Source organism: Carassius carassius, chromosome 25 (assembly GCF_963082965.1).
Source record: "Carassius carassius chromosome 25, fCarCar2.1, whole genome shotgun sequence".
NCBI lineage: Eukaryota > Metazoa > Chordata > Actinopteri > Cypriniformes > Cyprinidae > Carassius > Carassius carassius.
In genome coordinates, this window is record NC_081779.1 from 25328628 (window position 1) to 25347179 (window position 18552).

General features: G+C 36.5%; 1 protein-coding gene across 3 annotated transcripts; it reads right to left on the reverse strand.

The window, feature by feature from the left end:
• Positions 1-1874: 1874 nt before the first annotated feature.
• On the reverse strand, positions 1875-8813 carry LOC132104496 (zinc finger protein 706-like). Of its 3 annotated transcripts, none has more exons than XM_059510005.1 (3): positions 8666-8813; positions 7759-7936; positions 1875-2881 (listed from the first exon to the last, which is right to left on the reverse strand). In XM_059510005.1, the coding sequence occupies exons 2-3, from the start codon at positions 7891-7893 to the stop codon at positions 2786-2788; spliced, it is 231 nt and encodes a 76-aa protein (XP_059365988.1). In that variant the 5' UTR covers positions 7894-7936; positions 8666-8813; the 3' UTR covers positions 1875-2785. The 3 variants fall into 3 exon arrangements, with proteins under 3 accessions (XP_059365988.1, XP_059365987.1, XP_059365989.1); XM_059510004.1 differs by having other exon boundaries at positions 2235-2881; positions 7759-7902; XM_059510006.1 differs by having other exon boundaries at positions 2235-2881; positions 7759-7902; positions 8571-8682.
• Between the last annotated feature and the right edge of the window lie 9739 nt (positions 8814-18552).

The window sequence follows — 18552 nt, forward strand, 5'->3', positions numbered from 1 at the left end:
GGCATGATTTTCAATGCTAAATTGTTTATGTAATTGTTTATGTGACTCTCTAAAGATAATTGTTGTTGCTCAATAAGCTACACTTTCTCAAATGTCAGATTTAGACTCATAAAGAGGGATTTTCACCCCACCCTCAGCCACACCTCAACATGCTCAGCGCTGATATACCTGCTTCTTTATCATCAGTGAGTCACTGATGACACAGACCAGGTCATTCACACAAATCAGCTCAAGCCAGGGAAAATGAGTTATACTACACTTATAGCCAACAAAGAGAAAAACTGCATTTGAGTAAATTAGTATGATTAGGAAAAAATAACTCATAACCGGCATTGCATGATTATGCATAACAGGCACAAATCCGGAGTTGTTTGTTGTGACAGCTATATACATTTGATAAACTATAACTAGTTTGATTTAAACAGAAAATGTGTTTCCCGCCTTTAAAATGGTGATTTTGGTCTGTCACACCTTCCAGGTCTTGACCTTACGTGTCACAATTGTGAATTTATATTCAATTCATTCTTATTAAAATCTATTTATAATCACAAACTAATTTAAACTATTATGTTTTGGGAGTTTCAGGGCCCATTTTGTATGAAAGTCTTCCCAGGCAATCATTTCTGGTGAGTGATCTGCTGTATGTTTCATCGTGATATAGTCTCTCTCTCAGAAGGCTTTTATTGGAGGGTGTGTCTGCAGTCCTGACTCGTCTCAACCTGCAGTGCAACTTCTTGTTCGTCCACATCTTATAATCACTGCCTGCTTTCTCCTGAGTGAGAGTGGGACATATAGGGATTGGCTCTTTGGAAAGCATAGTGTCATTGGTTATCTTGTGATAAAAGCACCCTGTGGTTAAATGCCTGAGCTCAGGGCGGAAGCAGTTAATAATCAAAAAAATCACATTTTGTTGCTTTGCAGCCTAAAATGAAGATGGCACAGTTTTTGTTTTATCCTGCTGTATTTACTCCAAGTGTAGATATAATGCCAACATTTCAGAAAAAAGGATCACTTGTGAACTTAATCAGGTGTAGCTAATCACCTTCTCAATGCACACAAAGCCATTTGACTTTCAACTGTGGTCAGCTGCATGTGCTCATTTTGATTAGCTCAGAATGAAAAGAGATTTCCTGGAGCATTTCCAGCAAACAATCAACTGGGTGGCAAGGCACTGTCAAAAGATCTCTGGGATGAAGTTGTGGACCGACACAAGTCAGGAGATGGATACAAAACAATTTTAAAGGCTTTGTCAATGCTTAGAAGCACAGTGAGGCAAATGGGTCAGAGAGGTGACCAAGAGGCCTGCAGCAGCTCTGAAGCAGGAATGTATGACAGAGTAGTCATAGTGTGCATGTGACAAAAAATATCACAAATTCTCCACACGTCTGGCTTGTATGAGAGGATTGCAAGAAAAAAGCCACACCTCAAGAAAGACCACATGCAGTCACGACTGAGCTTTGTCAAAACACACTTTGAAGAATCTGAGGCAGATGACACGAAACCTGAATTATTTGGCCTCGGTACCAAACGATGTCTGGTGGAAATGTGACAAAACCTGTGATAATTTAGAGAAAACAAGCCGGAAAAAGTATTGAATCCAAGAGTTGGTGATAATATAGCATATTGAAAGATTAACAAGCAGTTTTAAAAAAGCTGGTTACTTTTTGAAAAGGATCACCAAAATAGGTGGATAACTTTAGGTTAAAGTGATTTCATTTCAGTTAGTTGCCAAGCCAACACTTCTAATTTTTAAGTTTTAGAAGTTACAATTTTCATCTATTTATATTTTATTTCAATTAACAAGGTTTTTTTTTTACGTTTTAGTTAATAATAGCACAGCATAGGACTGTGTAAATCTGCATGTATTGAGCTAATGTAAAACCAGTTTAAAACATCTCTTCACTGGGCCAGAACTCCAGACATGTTTAGGTCAAACAGGCAGAGTCCGATTCTGTTCGCTTCAGCTGTGATTAATGACCTGCTGTGATGTTGTCAAGCTAATGATGCATAATAACTGCTCTAGAAACACCTTTCCTTGTTGCCACTGTCAATTCTTTTTCCATTCACACATTGAAAGTATATTTAGATCAAGTTTTTGGACTCCAGTTTCTCACCAGCTGTGTTGAATACATGCCTCACAATGACTTAAAGTAAAATTTTATTAAAGAGATATATTACATTGGTGTGGAAACCAGGTGGCTTGAGCAGGAATATCAAACATTGAGGCGATATTGTTTGAGATCATTCCAAAGAGAGATAACTTCTGCAGCAACGTTAAGATTACAGTAACCTCTGGCACATCCAGTGATTCACAGAAACACATCAGATTGCAGTTTCAGTGTACAGATCCAGTTTGTTTGGGAAAGCAAAATTAGTAAAAAAAAGAAGAACGTTTTTCCATATCCCTTTGCACTCATCTATGACTTCTCTAACAAGCAAAAGCAGACAAATATGTCTGTAACTACCACATTTATGTTAATGATGATCAATTGACAGAATTGACAATCACTGGTAGTGTTCTAATTTCCCTCGATCTTTTAAATTACACAAGTGAGATGAGAAAAGAAAGCATGTGAGTGCTGATCGTAGCTAAGGCAAGTGCTCTGAAACTGCGTTGAGAGGGAAGCTAAACGTCACATCAGTCTTTGATCCACGGGATTCATGTCTGCAGTGAAGGGGAAGATGAATGTATAAAACTCAGGTAAGAGCGCTGATCTTGTCCTGATGAATAAAATTTGAGATCAGGACTCTTATTGTGATGTTTTATACAATCGACCTTGGCCGGTTATGCCTCCACGTCCTCCAGCTCTGGGGGAAGAGGGCTCTTGGGGTGCTTGCTCTCAAAATGCTGCTTGAAGGTCTTGGGATCTGGCATTTGTGACTGCAAAACAGAGAGGTTTCATGGTTTAGTTCACCACGTTATGGATCAAGGAATTCAGGTCTGGCTTCATTCTGCTGTGAAACAAACACTTTGCATGAACCAGGGGCGACCAAAATCACATTAACTGTATTATTATTGTCACAGTTTCTGCGGCTCTTGATTAATTTACCATAATCCTGTAAACATTGTTCAATTGACATATTCGTTCTCTTGCATTAGTAATGCTGATGGGGTTGCTAGAAGAGCTTAAATCCACCAATCAGAGGTTTTTATTTCAATGGACACAATTCAACTTTAAATTAATTACATAAAAACACACACACAGTAAAACTTTAGTTTAAAGACCAATTCTCACTAATAATTAGTTGCTTGTTAGCATGCATACTAGCATACTGGCTGTTCATTAGTTCTTACAAAGCACATAATAATGGCTTATTCTGCATGAGCATATTTTATATCCCTTAATCCTTTAATTAATCAATATCACCAGGTAGTAAATTAAGATTTCACTGACGCAAAAGTTGTAGTAAGTGTGTGTGTGTTTTATCCAATACAGAACACAGATTGTTCCAAAACAACTTAACATTTACAAAACAGAAAAATATCAGTCTTGTGAAAGTCATTATGAAACAAATTACATTTAAGATGTAATGCAGCTGTACAGAAGACAATGGTGTCATTATTCATCTCAATTCAGTTCACCAACAGTGTCAATGTTGCAAAGTTCATCAATTATGAAACAAGTTAAATTCAGCTATGAGCAGCTCTACAGATTGCAGTAGTGTCATTATTTAGTCCATGTCTGTTCACTGTTAATTCAGTTTAATAACCATGTCCATGTCGAAAAGTTAGTGTCATTATTCATCTCAATTCAGTTGAAAGATTGTTCTCATCCAACAGTGTCAGTGCAGTTAAACTGGTTATATTACTGGATATTGACTCTCTATTAAACCCTAAATGGAGCAAGTGAAAGCTGACAGTAGTGGAAAAAAACTTTCCAGTGTAGCCATCTCCACGTGAAAGTGTAATACAGCCAATCTGTCTTCTTTCATGGGGTCTTTTGTTGTTTTAATAAGAAATCTGTTAACAATTTTGCTGTTAATTTCAGAAATTTCACTGTTGTAGCCTTTGAGAGAGCTTAAAGTTTTACCAGATTTCTTTTTTCTCGTTTTTATAAAGAGCGTGTAATATATATACCAAAAATAATAAATCAGGAAACTAGATGAGATAAAATGAACCCTGTATATGAGCTGACGTTCTCTTGATTTGTGTCTTCGTGAATTCTGATGCAAGATAGAAAAACAATTCTCAAATGAGGAAAATAATAATTTATAAATGTGATTATAGTTAAAATAAGAACGATTACTCGCAAAGTCGTTAATGTGCATCCCTAAAATACATTGATTAAAAAAGTGCTATAAGACCACTGTCTGCCAATTTTTGAAGGAGAAATCCAATTATTTCAATAGGAATCCACCCAATAGGGAATTTTGTGAGATATCGCCCCACAGATTTCACAAAGGGTTCAAGCTGGTCATGTAGATTCGCCGTATTACTCAAAAGAAAGCTGCTTGCTTTGATAACTTCTTTGTGAGCTGTGCTTCTAACAGCACTTACACCATGGACTTTTGACTAATGTGACCATGGCTTTTTTTTAGGTTTACCTTGAAATATCAGTTTCAAAATCACAGACTTCTAATAATGCGGTTTTGGTACTGTTCCTCTGTACATGCGTCATACCATCTGACACTCTACTCAAGTAAAATGGGTTGGCAACACCATTTCATGGTGACTTTAAAGGGGACATTGATCAAAATTCCCCTTTTCATGGTGTTTCAAACACTGTAGGGTGGTCCACACACTGCATTTATATGCAAACAGTTTACACAGTAGTACTCACCACCCTACAATGACATAAGAATCCATTCCATTTTTTCAAATCCCCAAAAAACCTAAACAATCTCAGTAATCAAGCCAGTTGTGTGTCCGCTATTTTCGCCGCGCTCGAACAGCTGTAGTTACTGCAATGTCTCGTAAGCAATGCAGGAGTTTTGTAGTTGGATGTAGAAGTGAGCACATTTTCTCCCGACATCAGAGCCACTGAGGATGAAGTGGATTAGTTTGGTTTTCACACAAAAAAACTGAAGAGAGGGGCGGGGTGAGCAGTAGCTCATTATCATTTAAAGAAACATGCACTGAAACGGCTCGCTGTGAACAGAACTGTTTTTGGCAAGGTAAAAAGGGTGTTGTTTTACACGACCGTTAAGGAATTTTAACCAAAGTATGTAGCAGACATTTCATGAAGACCCTGAAGAATCATTCCAACTTGTGGAAAATGAGCATCCGATGTCCCCAAAAATCAAAATTATGTAATTAATGACTCACCCTCATGTCGTTCCAAACCCGTAAAACCTCCGTTCATCTTCGGAACACAGTTTAAGATATTTTAGATTTAGTCCGAGAGCTCTCAATCCCTCCATTGAAGCTGTGTGTACGGTATACTGTCCATGTCCAGAAAGGTAAGAAAAACATCATCAAAGTAGTCCATGTGACATCAGAGGGTCAGTTAGAATATTATGAAGCATCGAAAAAAACATTTTGGTCCAAAAATAGCAAAATCTATGACTTTATTCAGCATTGTCTTCTCGTCCGGGTCTGTTATGAGAGAGTTCAAAACACAGCAGTTTGTGATATCAGGTTCGCGAACGAATCATTCAGTTCACCAAATCGAACTGAATCGTTTTAAACGGTTCTCCAATACGCATTAATCCACAAATGACTTAAACTGTTAACTTTTTGAATGTGGCTGACACTCCCTCTGAGTTAAAACAAACCAATATCCCGGAGTAATTCATTTACTACACTGACTGAACTGCTGTGAAGAGAGAAGATGAACGCCGAGCCAGATAACGAACAATAGACTGACTCGTTTACGAGTGAAGAACCGGTTGCATCGGTTTTCGGATCACCAGTAGTTCTTTCGGACAGTTCGATTCAATAAACCGGTTGAAGAAAACGGTTCACCGGTTCTTTTGCGCTCGACGTAATGGCATCATTGGCGATGATTGCCCTTGATTCAAGCCTTCGGTTTACCCACGCTCATAACATTAGCACAGAATCAGTTCAGAATCAATCACCAAAAGAATCAGTTCGGTTCAGACGCTCTGTGTGTCGGTCTGCTTCACGCTGAATCACACATGCGCAGTATCATCAGCTCCTCGGTTCTCGAATCGGACACGTCTGACAGAAACGGTTCTTGACTCGTGAATGAGTCATTATCTGGCTCGGCTCGGTGTTGATCTTCAGTTCTCTCTTCACAGCAGTTCAGTCAGTGTACTGTTTGAGTAAATGAATTACTCCGGGATATTGGTTTGTTTGAACTCAGAGGGAGTGTCAGCCACATTAAAGAAGTTAACAGCTTAAGTCATTTGTGGATTAATGCGTATTGGAGACGCGGACTGTTTCAAAAGATTCAGTTCGATTTGGTGAACTGGTTCAAGAAGATCAGGTTACATCGAATGATTTGTTCGCGAACCGGATATCACAAACTGCTTTGTTTTGAACTCTCTCTCACAACAGACACGGAAGAGAAGACAATGCTGAATAAAGTCATAGTTTTTGTTATTTTTGGACCAAAATGTATTTTCGATGCTTCAAAAAATTCTAACTGACCCTCTGATGTCACATGGACTACTTTGATGATGTTTTTCTTACCTTTCTGGACATGGACAGTAGACCGTACACACAGCTTCAATGGAGGGACTGAGAGCTCTCGGACTAAATCTAAAATATCTTAAACTGTGTTCTGAAGATAAACGGAGGTCTTACTGGTTTGGAACGACATGAGGGTGAGTTATTAATGACATAATTTTCATTTTTGGGTGAGCTATCCCTTAAGCCGGGCGTAGATGGTGCAATTTTTGCTGTTGTACATTCTTGTATCATTGATGCTCGTATGAGCGTGGCTTGCATCGTGTGAGGGTGATTTATGAGCCGAGCCCCTCACTTGCTCCCGATGATTTTTTAACATGTCAAAAAAAGTTTGGGAGCTGTCGGTTTTGTGAGGTGCGTGCAATTGAACGAGCGGATTTGTCAATCTATCTGAAGTCGACCAATCAGGAGCTGAGGAAAACCAGAGAAGAAGAAAAAAAAGACGACGGCAGCGCCACAGTGAATTTGGACAATTGAAAAGGAAGATAAACTCATTTTTTAATTAACGTTCAAAAACAGTATACAACCTGTAATACAACCATCAACAAGAGAAGAGAAAATAAATTAATAAAATAAGAAGGGGGTGTTTAATACATTACAAACGAAAAAAACAACAACAATTTCAGTACAATATATCATTACATTCAGGAACTTCATGCGATTGCTTCAGAAATCAGCAGGCCGTAAAATCGTGTCATATACCACTGTGACTGTACAAGTTCAGATAAGCTCACTCGTGACGTGTGCATGGACATGCCATCATCCGACCGTCAAAATTCACACCATGTACGCCCAGCTTTAAAGATGCTTCATGTCTCTGAATCTCATGTGTGGCTCTCAGTTACTGGTAATTGGTAGAAGGTGTACTGACAAGTCAGATCTGTTACCTACAGTAAATAACTCTCATAGTCAGAAACAAGTTGCAGCTTGAGAGCGTAATTTCCAAACACATTCGTTGTCTACACACACACACCCATATACAAACTCAGCTTTATACTGACAACATCATGGGTTCTTCTCTTTGGGTCGTGTTCAGAAAATGTCCAAAGTTTATACAATTAAGTTCTACAATTAATCTGTCATGAGTGGGAATTGAAACTCGATGGAAAAGAACCTCTGAGGATGATCTGTTGGGGGAAAGATAACCGGCTATAATAGCCACTGACCCTGCAGACGCCACACGTGAACACCAGCGCCGCTTTCGCCGCCGTCTTCTGGTCGTGGCCTTTGGACTTCTTGATCTCTGCCTGCTTCTTAGCGTTCTTCTGCTGAGACTGGATTTTCTGGTGTCCACGAGCCATGCTGCTGGACTGATGACAGACTGATGTCAACAACACACAGAGACTGAAGGAGTTCAGAGTCACACAGATAAAGTCAAAGCCAGTTGTCAAGCAAACAAACCGAACGCCACTTCATTTACTGTGCTAATAAAAATCTGTCTGATAAGACTTCACCAGGACTGTGGCTCCTATGGATTGGACATGAGGTTTTACACTGACTGTACACCCTGTTCTGCCTTTGGCTTTGTTTAAATCAATAACAATGTCAGGTAGCTGATGTTGTGGATTGATACAGAAATCACAGAGTGACCAGAAGACACAAAACCTGCTCCATATTTCAGGAGAATAATGTCTCCAGTTAACAGCTATTGCAGTATTTTTACATTTATACTTTTTAAATAAAGAATAATAGGCTAGCACACAGTAGAAACCAGTTTTAATGTTCAATGTAAGCTGTGTTATGAGCTAGCTGTCAATGCATTTTAAAGCTCGTTAGCCCATTAGCACTATTTCACAACACACTATAGAGGCGTATCGATAATCCCGAGTTTTAAAGACGGTAAAAACGAAACGTTTTATACGTAAAACCTCGCATACTTTAAGAGCTCACGTGGATTAGTTAGTGAAGATACTAGGCTTAGTTAACAACAACATATGGTTAGCCAGCTAGCATGCTGAGCACACCAACAAAACCATACCTTCCGAGCAACACACAAACACTCCTGTAAATCACGGGTAGTCAAAATGCAAATATAGGTTCTTTCTTATCTGGTACTGAGTGTTTGGGGCATACCTGGCGAGCAGATGAGATCCGTTGTCAGCTCTGAGCGTGTTAAGAGTCCTCGTGCACGCGCTGTGACAGCTGCGCTCTTCTCGTGTAGTTCCTGCAGTGACCACAGCGGCGCCGAGCGCTAGAGAGCCGTGGGACCCTGACGTCACAGCAGCGCCAGGCTTACTTTTTTTTTTTTTTTTTTTTTCCGAAAAAATTATAACATACAACATGTTATCAAGAAACAAAAAAGTTAAAAAAGAAACAGAAAAAGATTGAAAATACAAATTACAACAAACAAAACAATTGCCAGGGGGAGGAAAGTATTATACACGCATATATAAAATCAAATCTTCGGGATTAACTTTAAACCTTAATAAATGTGACTTGCTTCCAATTAAAGATTGCTCTCTTACTTCTATTGAGGATATTGCTGTCAAAAATAGGGTAACATATCTTGGTATATTAATTACTAAAGATGAATGTAGGTGTTCAGCAAACTTCAAACCTATTATTATCCAAACACAAAAAAAATTTAATTGTTGGTTACAAAGGGATCTGTCACTAAAAGGCAGAACACTGCTCGCTAAGGCAGAGGGTTTGTCTCGTTTGGCCTATGCAGCTCAATCTCTTTTTGTGGATAGGCCCACATCTAAATTAATTAATGAGGTTCTAATAAAATTCCTATGGAAAAATAAATCTCATTACTTGAGAAAATCAGTCATATTAAATGGGTATAATAATGGTGGTCTGAACTTTATTGATTTTGATTCTCTCAACAATACTTTCAAAATTAATTGGCTGAACCAATATCTAGCCCAACCATCTTCTATTTGGAATGTTTTTCCTCAATTAGTGTTTTCACAACTTGGTGGCCTTAATTTTCTCTTAATGTGTGATTATGATATATCCAAACTCCCGATCAAACTTTCCAACTTTCATCGACAGCTTCTCTTAGCATGGGCACTAATTTATAAGCATAACTTTTCACCACAAAGATGTTTTATTTGGAACAATAAGAACATTTTATTCAAGAATAAGTCTTTGTTTTATGATAGTTGGTTCAGTAATGGTTTAATTTTGGTGGAGCAATTGTTTAATGAGGAAGGTCTTTTGTTCAGGTACTCTGAATTTCTTTCCAAATACCAAATACCAATAACCCCAAAAGAATTTGCTACAGTTATGGGAGCCATCCCCTCTGGTTTGTGCATGCTTTTTAAAAACTGTAATGGTTCCTCAGTATCTACTGCATCCTTGCCCAAACCTTGTGATACTCCGGTTGGTCAAATTTGTTTCTCTGAGTCGAAAGCCAAAAATTATAAAATACGGTCTCTATTTCTTAAGAATCTGATTTCTGTTCCACCTGTGATCTCCTTTTGGAATAATTTGTTTGGTAACCTTAATTGGAATAAAATCTGGTCTCTACCACAAAAATTCTTTCTCACTAACAAAGTAAAAGAAATTTATTTTAAGCTCATACACCGGTTCTACCCTGTAAAGAAGTTTTTACAAAGATTTAAATTTGACATTGATCTTGCATGCTCTTTTTGTTTGTGTTCTGAAGAAACTATGGTACACTTATTTTGGTCATGTCATTACACTCAGAAACTGTGGTATGATATCAGTGTGTTTGTCAAGCGTAAGATTTTGCCAGGTTTCTCATTACATATTAAAAACATTATATTTGGGTATTATGACTCCAACCCCACAAACGAAAATGTCAGTTTTGTTATCAATTTAATTTTTTTCCTTAGCAAATTTCACATCCACAAATGTAAATTCTCCAAATGTAAACCTGTCTTCTCTGTTTTCCTAAAAGTAATGGAAAACTATTTGAATTTAATCTCAGTATCACCTAATAAGAAAGCTATAAAGACTGTTAGAATTTGCTCTGCCTTTGATCTCCTTGTGTAATTTTGTTTGCATTTTGGCCCTCTTTATCTTTCTCTTTTTTTTTTTTTTTCTTTAGTTCTATTTTATTCTTAATTGTTTTTTTTAATTCATTCTTTTTTATGGCTGATATTATGTGATGTATGATTATACTTTTGTATGCTCTTGTGTTATGCATTAATAAAAAAATATATATATATATATATATATATAAAATCAAATAAACAAATTGTAAAATTTACAAATTTTCAAAGTTCTTACAGCTTTTTTGTTCACAGAGTCTCTGATACTGTCAATATAAATACATATTTCAGTTAACAAAACCATAAAATTGGGTTTTTTATTGCTAAATTTACATTAATGTATGTGAAATTTGGTCAACAGAATAAGTAAATTAATTAAATAAAAGCACTGTTCTTTGTCGTCAGGATAGTCAGTTAAACCAAAAAGTATATTTTCCCATAAGAGTGAAAAATGTTTTAAATACTGAATATTCTCCCTAATAAACTTTTGGACCTTACCCCATAGTGTAACTGAATAGCTATGCACAGTGCCAAAATAAGTGCAAGGCAGTTTCCTCATATTCATTACAAAAAGTACAATTTACATTTATACCTTTTTTTAATTTTTGTAAGTAATGACTTGCTGGATAAAATCTGTGAATAAGTTTATAAGAAATTTCTTTAATCTTATTTCTAAGATGATACTTTTGTGGTAATAACCACACTTTCCTCCAGCAAATACAATTTCCATTTAATGAGAAGGCCCAACGAGACAAGATATAAGGAACAGTAACAATTTCTTTTTGGAAAAGAGTACGAATAGCTCTATTATTACTCTTGAGGTATGATGAAAAACCAATTTTACCAACATAAGATTTAGTAACATCAAAAGATACTGAACAGGGAGAATGGTCTTTATCAATACCTCTAAATAGCATTTGTGTACCAGAAGGGATTGAACCAAAAACCATAGCAAATTCTTTTTGAGTGACTGGTATTTTATAATAAGAAAGGAATTCATCATAAGAAAAGAGTGTTCCTTCTTTATTATATAACTGACTTATCAATTTAATATTGTTGTCAAACCAGTTCTTTAAAAAAAGAGATTTGTGCTTATAAAGAATGTTTCTGTCATTCCAGATGAAACAGCGATGCGGAGAAAAATTGTGTTTATATATTAGTGACAAAGATAGGAACACTTGTTTGTGGAAAGCAGATAACTTAGCTGGAATTTTATCTATATTATAATTACACAACAAAACAAAACTAAGACCACCAATATTTGAAAAAGCATAGTGAGGGATAAAATTCCAAACAGAAGTGGGGTTTTTTAAGTGATGCTTAATCCAATTAATCTTAAAGGTATGGTTCATTGTGGTGAAATCTAGAAAATTAAGGCCACCATTCTCATATAAGTTCATAATTACAGTCTTTTTCCCATAAGAAATCAAATAGCATTTTATCAATATTTTTACTAGTAAGGTTATCAAGATACAAAGATAAGGATGCATATGTTAGTCGGGCTATACCTTCAGCTTTCGTAAGAAGAACTCTTCCCTTTAAGGAGAGATCTCTTTGAAGCCAGAAATTAATTTTTTTTTTGGTTTTGTCTATTATGGGGTTGAAATTCAAAGAACATCTTTTAAGCTGGTCTTTAACAATAATGATACCCAAGTATGTAACACTCTCCCTGACAGGTATGTTACTAATACTTGTTAAATCACAGTCTTTAACAGCCATTAGCTCACACTTACTGACATTGAGATAGAGACCAGACTGAGGCATAAGAAAATTTGTTAATAACATTAATTGCAATTGGAATTTGATCACGATTTTTTTTAAAGGGTTAGCGCCAGGCTTACTACCAGAGCCTGTCTACGGAGAGCCTTCCAACTCTTTTACTGTCTATGTTCCAACTCCCTATTAAGTCCTATTGTACCGAATTTTGGTAGCAGTACCACCAGAGTTCCACTGGGGGCGATCGCCATGAGTGCAAAATGAATGGGAGTCTATGGGGCTAGACGGCTAAATTTGTCCCTTTACCCGATTGCCGTTGAGAAATCTCAGATCTGATTGTAGGTTTTGCAAGTTCAACATGGGTTATAGTTCGAAAGTTGAATGAACGAGTACTTATGTCCATTCGATTTCTTACAGGTTAAGTTGTTGTTGCCCATTACACGCTAGCATTCTGCTAATGAATGTGAATGAGAATGACGTCATTTACATTTTAAAATACTTTTTAAAGCAAATAAGTGACTCTTAAAAATCTAACACCCAGCAATGTGTAATTTCTTTGTATCTCCTTTCGAATACAACATTCAAATTACTAGACAAAAAAATTATATCTTATATCTTGAGAAAAATGGATTTTGAGGGGTATACCGCCATTGACCTCCATTCATTCTGCACTCGTCCTGTGAGCGCCCTCATATGGAATCAGAGTGGAACTGCAACCAGTTCAGAAGCCGGAAGTGTAGTAAGAGTGAAACTTCTCGCCATATTAAACATTCTCTGTTACTACTAACAAACACCTAGAGAAAATATCACTAAAGTAACTGTGCTGAGAAACTACATCTGTCTTTGTTTGCGACAACCATAGACTGTATAAAAACAGGTGACAACCCGTAGCTCAGCGCCAAAAAAAAAAAAAAACTGTGGGAGCGACCCGCCCTTTTAAGCCAATCAGAAACGTTCTCTAGCTGTCAATCATGAGACGCAGGTACAGACAACTCTGATTGGGCCGTCAGCGCTGCGTGTTACAAACGTTAACAGCGCCATCTAGGGCCTGGACAATAAATGACACCACAATACAACACCAAGAAAGCCCTTGAATTAAAAATACACACCAAGATAAACAAAACAGATGAATTATTTAAATAGATTCTTCCAATTGAATATTCAATTTCATAATTGCAATTCAAGCTGCTTATTCAAGTATTTATTCTATTTACATGAAATCAATCATTTGTGGTCCATTCCGCCACACACTGGAATGAATAATTTATTGCAAAGTTTATAGCAGTACCAAAAAAAAAACCTCTCTCTCTCTCTCTCTCTCTCTCTCTCTCTCTCTCTCTCTCTCTCTCTCTCTCTCTCTCTATATATATATATATATATATATATATATAATTATTCAATATAAATTTACTTGTAAAAGTAAAATTCAAAGATATAGAGTGTATACTTTATAAAACGCATCTTGACGTCTCAAGAATGAAGCCGTTAGGTCCAGAACACAGAGAGAAAAAGCATGTATGAACCAAGTTTTTTCTTTTGTCATGTTTTATCTCACAGATCCTTTACAAATGACTGAATTAAAAGGATTTGGGAATTAAAATTAAAACAAATTAATTTCAACAAATTAAAATAAATACACTTCATATACGTGTATTTATTTATTTTATTGTTATAACAATTCTATTAATAGATGATTAAATTAAAGCACAATAAAGCACAGCAAAAACTTCAGGAACGGTTTCCTCTGAGGATACTTTCACACATGAAGTCTGTTTGGGTCTCTACAGTAGGTGGCAGCACTAACCTTCACTAACTCTATTGGCCTCTCACCTCTGTATCAATTAAATAACAGGTTAATCAAGACAATGCAAAAGCTAATTTAGCTTCATTTGGAATCATTCAATAGATTTTCTTTTGACTGACAAGATAATATTCTTCTAGTACAGTTATTAGTTAAATCTGAATGTTTATGCATAGAATTAATTCAGCGTAATAGTAAAATAAAAATATTTTCGGGAAAGACTGTGCTAGGTGTTTTTTCTCATGTAGTATATAATAAAAGGGGTCTGAAGATTTCAAGCATCAACAAGGACACAATACTTGTGTGCAAATCTTTAGTGGGATGAAGGCATAGATAATAAAAATTTGTATTTGGGGGGTAAACTATTCCTTTATGTTCCCTGCTGTTAGAACTCTGTCCACATGCATGAACATGCATTGACATAAAAAGCTACATTTCTTGGATTTATAAAAAAACGGAACACAACCTAATGCATGTTAGAACAAATATAACTTGGATAATAAATGCGAACCTTTTCAGTTAAAGTTCAAAGTGAAAAAAAAATCTATGTTCCGCTGATCTGAAATCAGAAGGAAATTAATTAGCTTCCGTGTTATGGCATGTCTGAATATGCAAAACACTCTCTCTCGACTAGCTCAAGACTATGACTGCGAAATGTCAGCAAACATATGTAAATGTCATCTTTTATACCTTCTAGAAGAAACTGTATCATTGTGAGAAACGTTTCCTGTCAATAGTGTTATGTTTCTTTTCTTTTCACATCATAAGAAAGAATAGAGATCCTGAGCACTGAGTAATTCTCCACGAGGACAAATGTCTGTTATGAGACAATGAGGAAATATTTCTAAATCAGCCTAGCTGTGTTTCAAATGCAAATGCATACAGTATATGCTTTATGATTTTGTCAGTTTTGTATCACACACACCATCTACCATCATTTTGCATGAATGTTGGGTGCAGTTTCGAGCATGCTTGGGTGGAGATGTCCCGCCTGAGGGTTTCTGAAAGGAAATCTCCCAGGTGTCAGACCCTCAAAAGCAACATGTGAATTATATCAGTCTGTCCTTTGTCCTGGTAAAAAGACGGATTTTCCACAGACATCCCAGAGAATTTCCATTTTTGGATACAGTCTTTTTAAAGTCATTCTGGGGATATAAACAGCATTAGTCACTTCACTGAACAATAAGATAACATAAAGTATTTATGTTTTCTGAACAAACAGAATATGCTAGCAAAATCTGCCAGGTGGTTGCTAGGTTGTTATGTGTGTGTGTGTGTGTGTGTGTGTGCTCTTGTTTTTGTGCCATATCAGGACACAACTCTGTATAATGACATGGGTATGACACAGGTATTACAAGGAGAGGGTGACTTATGAGGACATAACCCATGTCCCCATTTTCCAAATGCTTATAAAATCATACAGAATGAGTTTTTTTGAGAAATAAAAAATGCACAAAGTTTCCTGTGAGGGTTAGGGTTAGGTGTAGGGTTGGTGAAGGGCCATAGAATATACAGTTTGTACAGTATAAAAACCATTACGCATATGGGATGAACCCTCTTTTCACAAAAACAAACGTGTGTGTGTGTGTGTGTTTTGGGTGGTTTACCTATAACAGTATTTTCTTTTCTCTTTGGAAAAGAAATATATTCTGAACTCTTAAAGAAAACGTTTTTCATTGGAACCTTTAACATCCATGGAATCTCTTTTTTATTGCACAAAAGGTTCTTTGAAGTGAAAAAAATTTCTTAAGATTATTAATAAATTCATATTTTAAAAATTAATGTTCTTTACACTATAAGAAAAAGTTGTCCTTTGTTCTTCTTGAAACTTGATGAGAGTACCCTCTTTAAAAAAATAAAAATAAAAATAAAGTTTCTATATCGGCATCCGTGGTTCTTGTATATGGACTTGAGTTTGGGTTTCAATACCATCATGCCTGATCTTCTCACAGCCAAACTGACCCAGCTCTGCGTGTCCACCCCAATCTGTCAGTGGATCCCCAGCTTCCTGACAGACAGACAACAGCAAGTGAACCAGGACTCTTACGATCAGCACTGATGCCCCTCAGGGATATGTGCTCTCCCCACTGCTCTTCTCTCATTCGAAGAAACAATCATATGTTTTTTATAAATATTTCTACTCCTGTATTATATTGCATTATTTAATTGATCTGTTTTTCTCTTGTCTATTTTATCAACTACCAGACAGAAATTAAAAACTGTTTGGTTACCAACATTCTTCAAAATAAGTTCTTTTCTCTTCAGCAGGCGACAGAAGGTCATACAGGTTTGGAACGACATTAGGACGAGTAAATGATGACAGAAGTTTGAGTGAACTTTTCCTTTAATATTGCATTTTATTCATGTAAAAAAAAAACTGTTGTTTCTCATGTCATTCCGTGCATGCTTTTCATCACTTGAATGTAGGAGTATCATGAGTTGTAATGTATCTTCCCAGCTGATAAGAACTTTGATCAAGTCTCGACAAAGCTGTGGTGAAATTCCTGTGCGTAAATGTGTTTTAATGCGCACTAATTGTGTCTCTCAATATGAAAGTCCCTCAGCACATAAAAGCATTCTCAGATGTAGGGGAGGAACCTGAGCTTGATGTAAGAGGAAGTTGTTTTGATCCATTCCATCAGTCACTTCCTCTGTTTTGCACTGACATCCAACCATACTGAAAACAAAATGTCAAAGGACAGCCTCCGTGTTCACCACAATGGCAGAAGTACTGACACATGCACCAGTGACAAAAAATAATTAATTGAACTGCATTTTGTAGTGTACTTAATCTTAAATGTATTTAAAAAAGACTCTTTGCAGATAATATTAATGAAATAGAACGCCACTTAAGTGACTTAAAGTGAGATACTGTCATGACTGTTTCTTTACAAGTACAAAGTGAACTTTGTAATAATGTCAAATTAAAAGTCTTACTTTAAAGTGCATTTTAAATCATTTTTTGTTGTGCTTTAATGAAGTGCACTTATTGTTGACTAACACACTGAAGCACATGTAAAGTACTTGATCATGATTTGAACTGTAGTGTGTTATTCACTGTTTAACAATTTGCTATTAAATTCTGAAGATGTACTTAAGTCTTACAGTCAAAAAATACTATAAAATTCAGCTAATTGCATTTAATATAAATTGAAACTATAATACATTTAATTTGATTGCATTAAGCAAGCAGTTAAGTGTCTGAAAGCATTATATCAAGTATATTATTTTAAAGAATATGTCATATCCATAATATACTGTTTTTAAAAAAGTATGCTCAAATGCACTTCTTTTTCAGAAGGTCTGTCAAACCTGGTCCGTCGCCTCATTTCATACTCCTAAGAGCTTCCTATGAAGTACAATTGAAGCGTGAAATGCACCTGCCAATGCAAATGCATGCGAACAGCGCTTTGTAATACAGGTTCATCATTGTTGACTGCAGAGGCCCAGAGACAGGTTTATGGTGCTGATGCAAAGAGAATCATCCCCTTCACCCAACCTGTTCAGCAGCTTCCCACAGGACAAGTTTGGAGTCAAGACATCCTGGGATGTGAAGAAAAAACACTGCAGTCCCTTTAAGGGCCACTGGAATGCACACGTCCCCTCCATGCTCCACCACCCCATAAAAGTCGCCTGAGTGCTGATTGCACACCTGTGCAGGAGCTGGAGACACAGTTGCTGTCCGAGGCCTCCGCCTACTGCATTCCAGCCCCTACTCCACAGTCCCGCTGCATGCTGGGACGTACCTGCCAAACGGGAACACGGCGCAGTCGGGCAGGTCCTAACAGGAATCCTATTCCCATCTCAGAAATCCCTGGTATGCTGCATACCTCCCTGTCTTTCTCATAGCCGGCCCTGCATGTGTTTTCACAGAGGAATGCGATGGACTGAAGAAATCGTGACACCCTGCTCACTTCGTGCCTGAACCTGTCTCACACTGTCAGGTTACAACTTCAGCTGTCAAAGTACTCATGTAGACACCAGCAGCGGCTTGCAATTGTGAAAAAGATATTTCTGAAAAGAATACTTATTCAAAACTATATATAATTTACCATTTAAAATAACATACAGTAATGGTTTTCAGACATTAATGGCATGTTAGGACTTAAGTACATCTTAATTTTTTTTTCATAATTACTTTTCATTTAATTGAAATATGGTTAAAGTGTACTGCATGCTGAATGTACTGGCAAGCATTAATAGTACACAAAAATGAACTTTAATGGCATTTAATGAAGCTTGTATGTCATGGATTTAAATATACCTGTAATGATAAAGTTGCAATTTAGTACTTATTATATATAAACCTTTAATCTAATATTGAATAACACAGTTAAAATTATGAGTGAGTACTTTACATGTGTTTTAGTATGTTAGTCAACACACCAAAACAAGTGCACTTTAAAGCATGACGAAAAATCTTGTTTTCAATAAACAAAATTATTAAAAGAATGACTTGAAAATGCATTTTATAGTAAAAC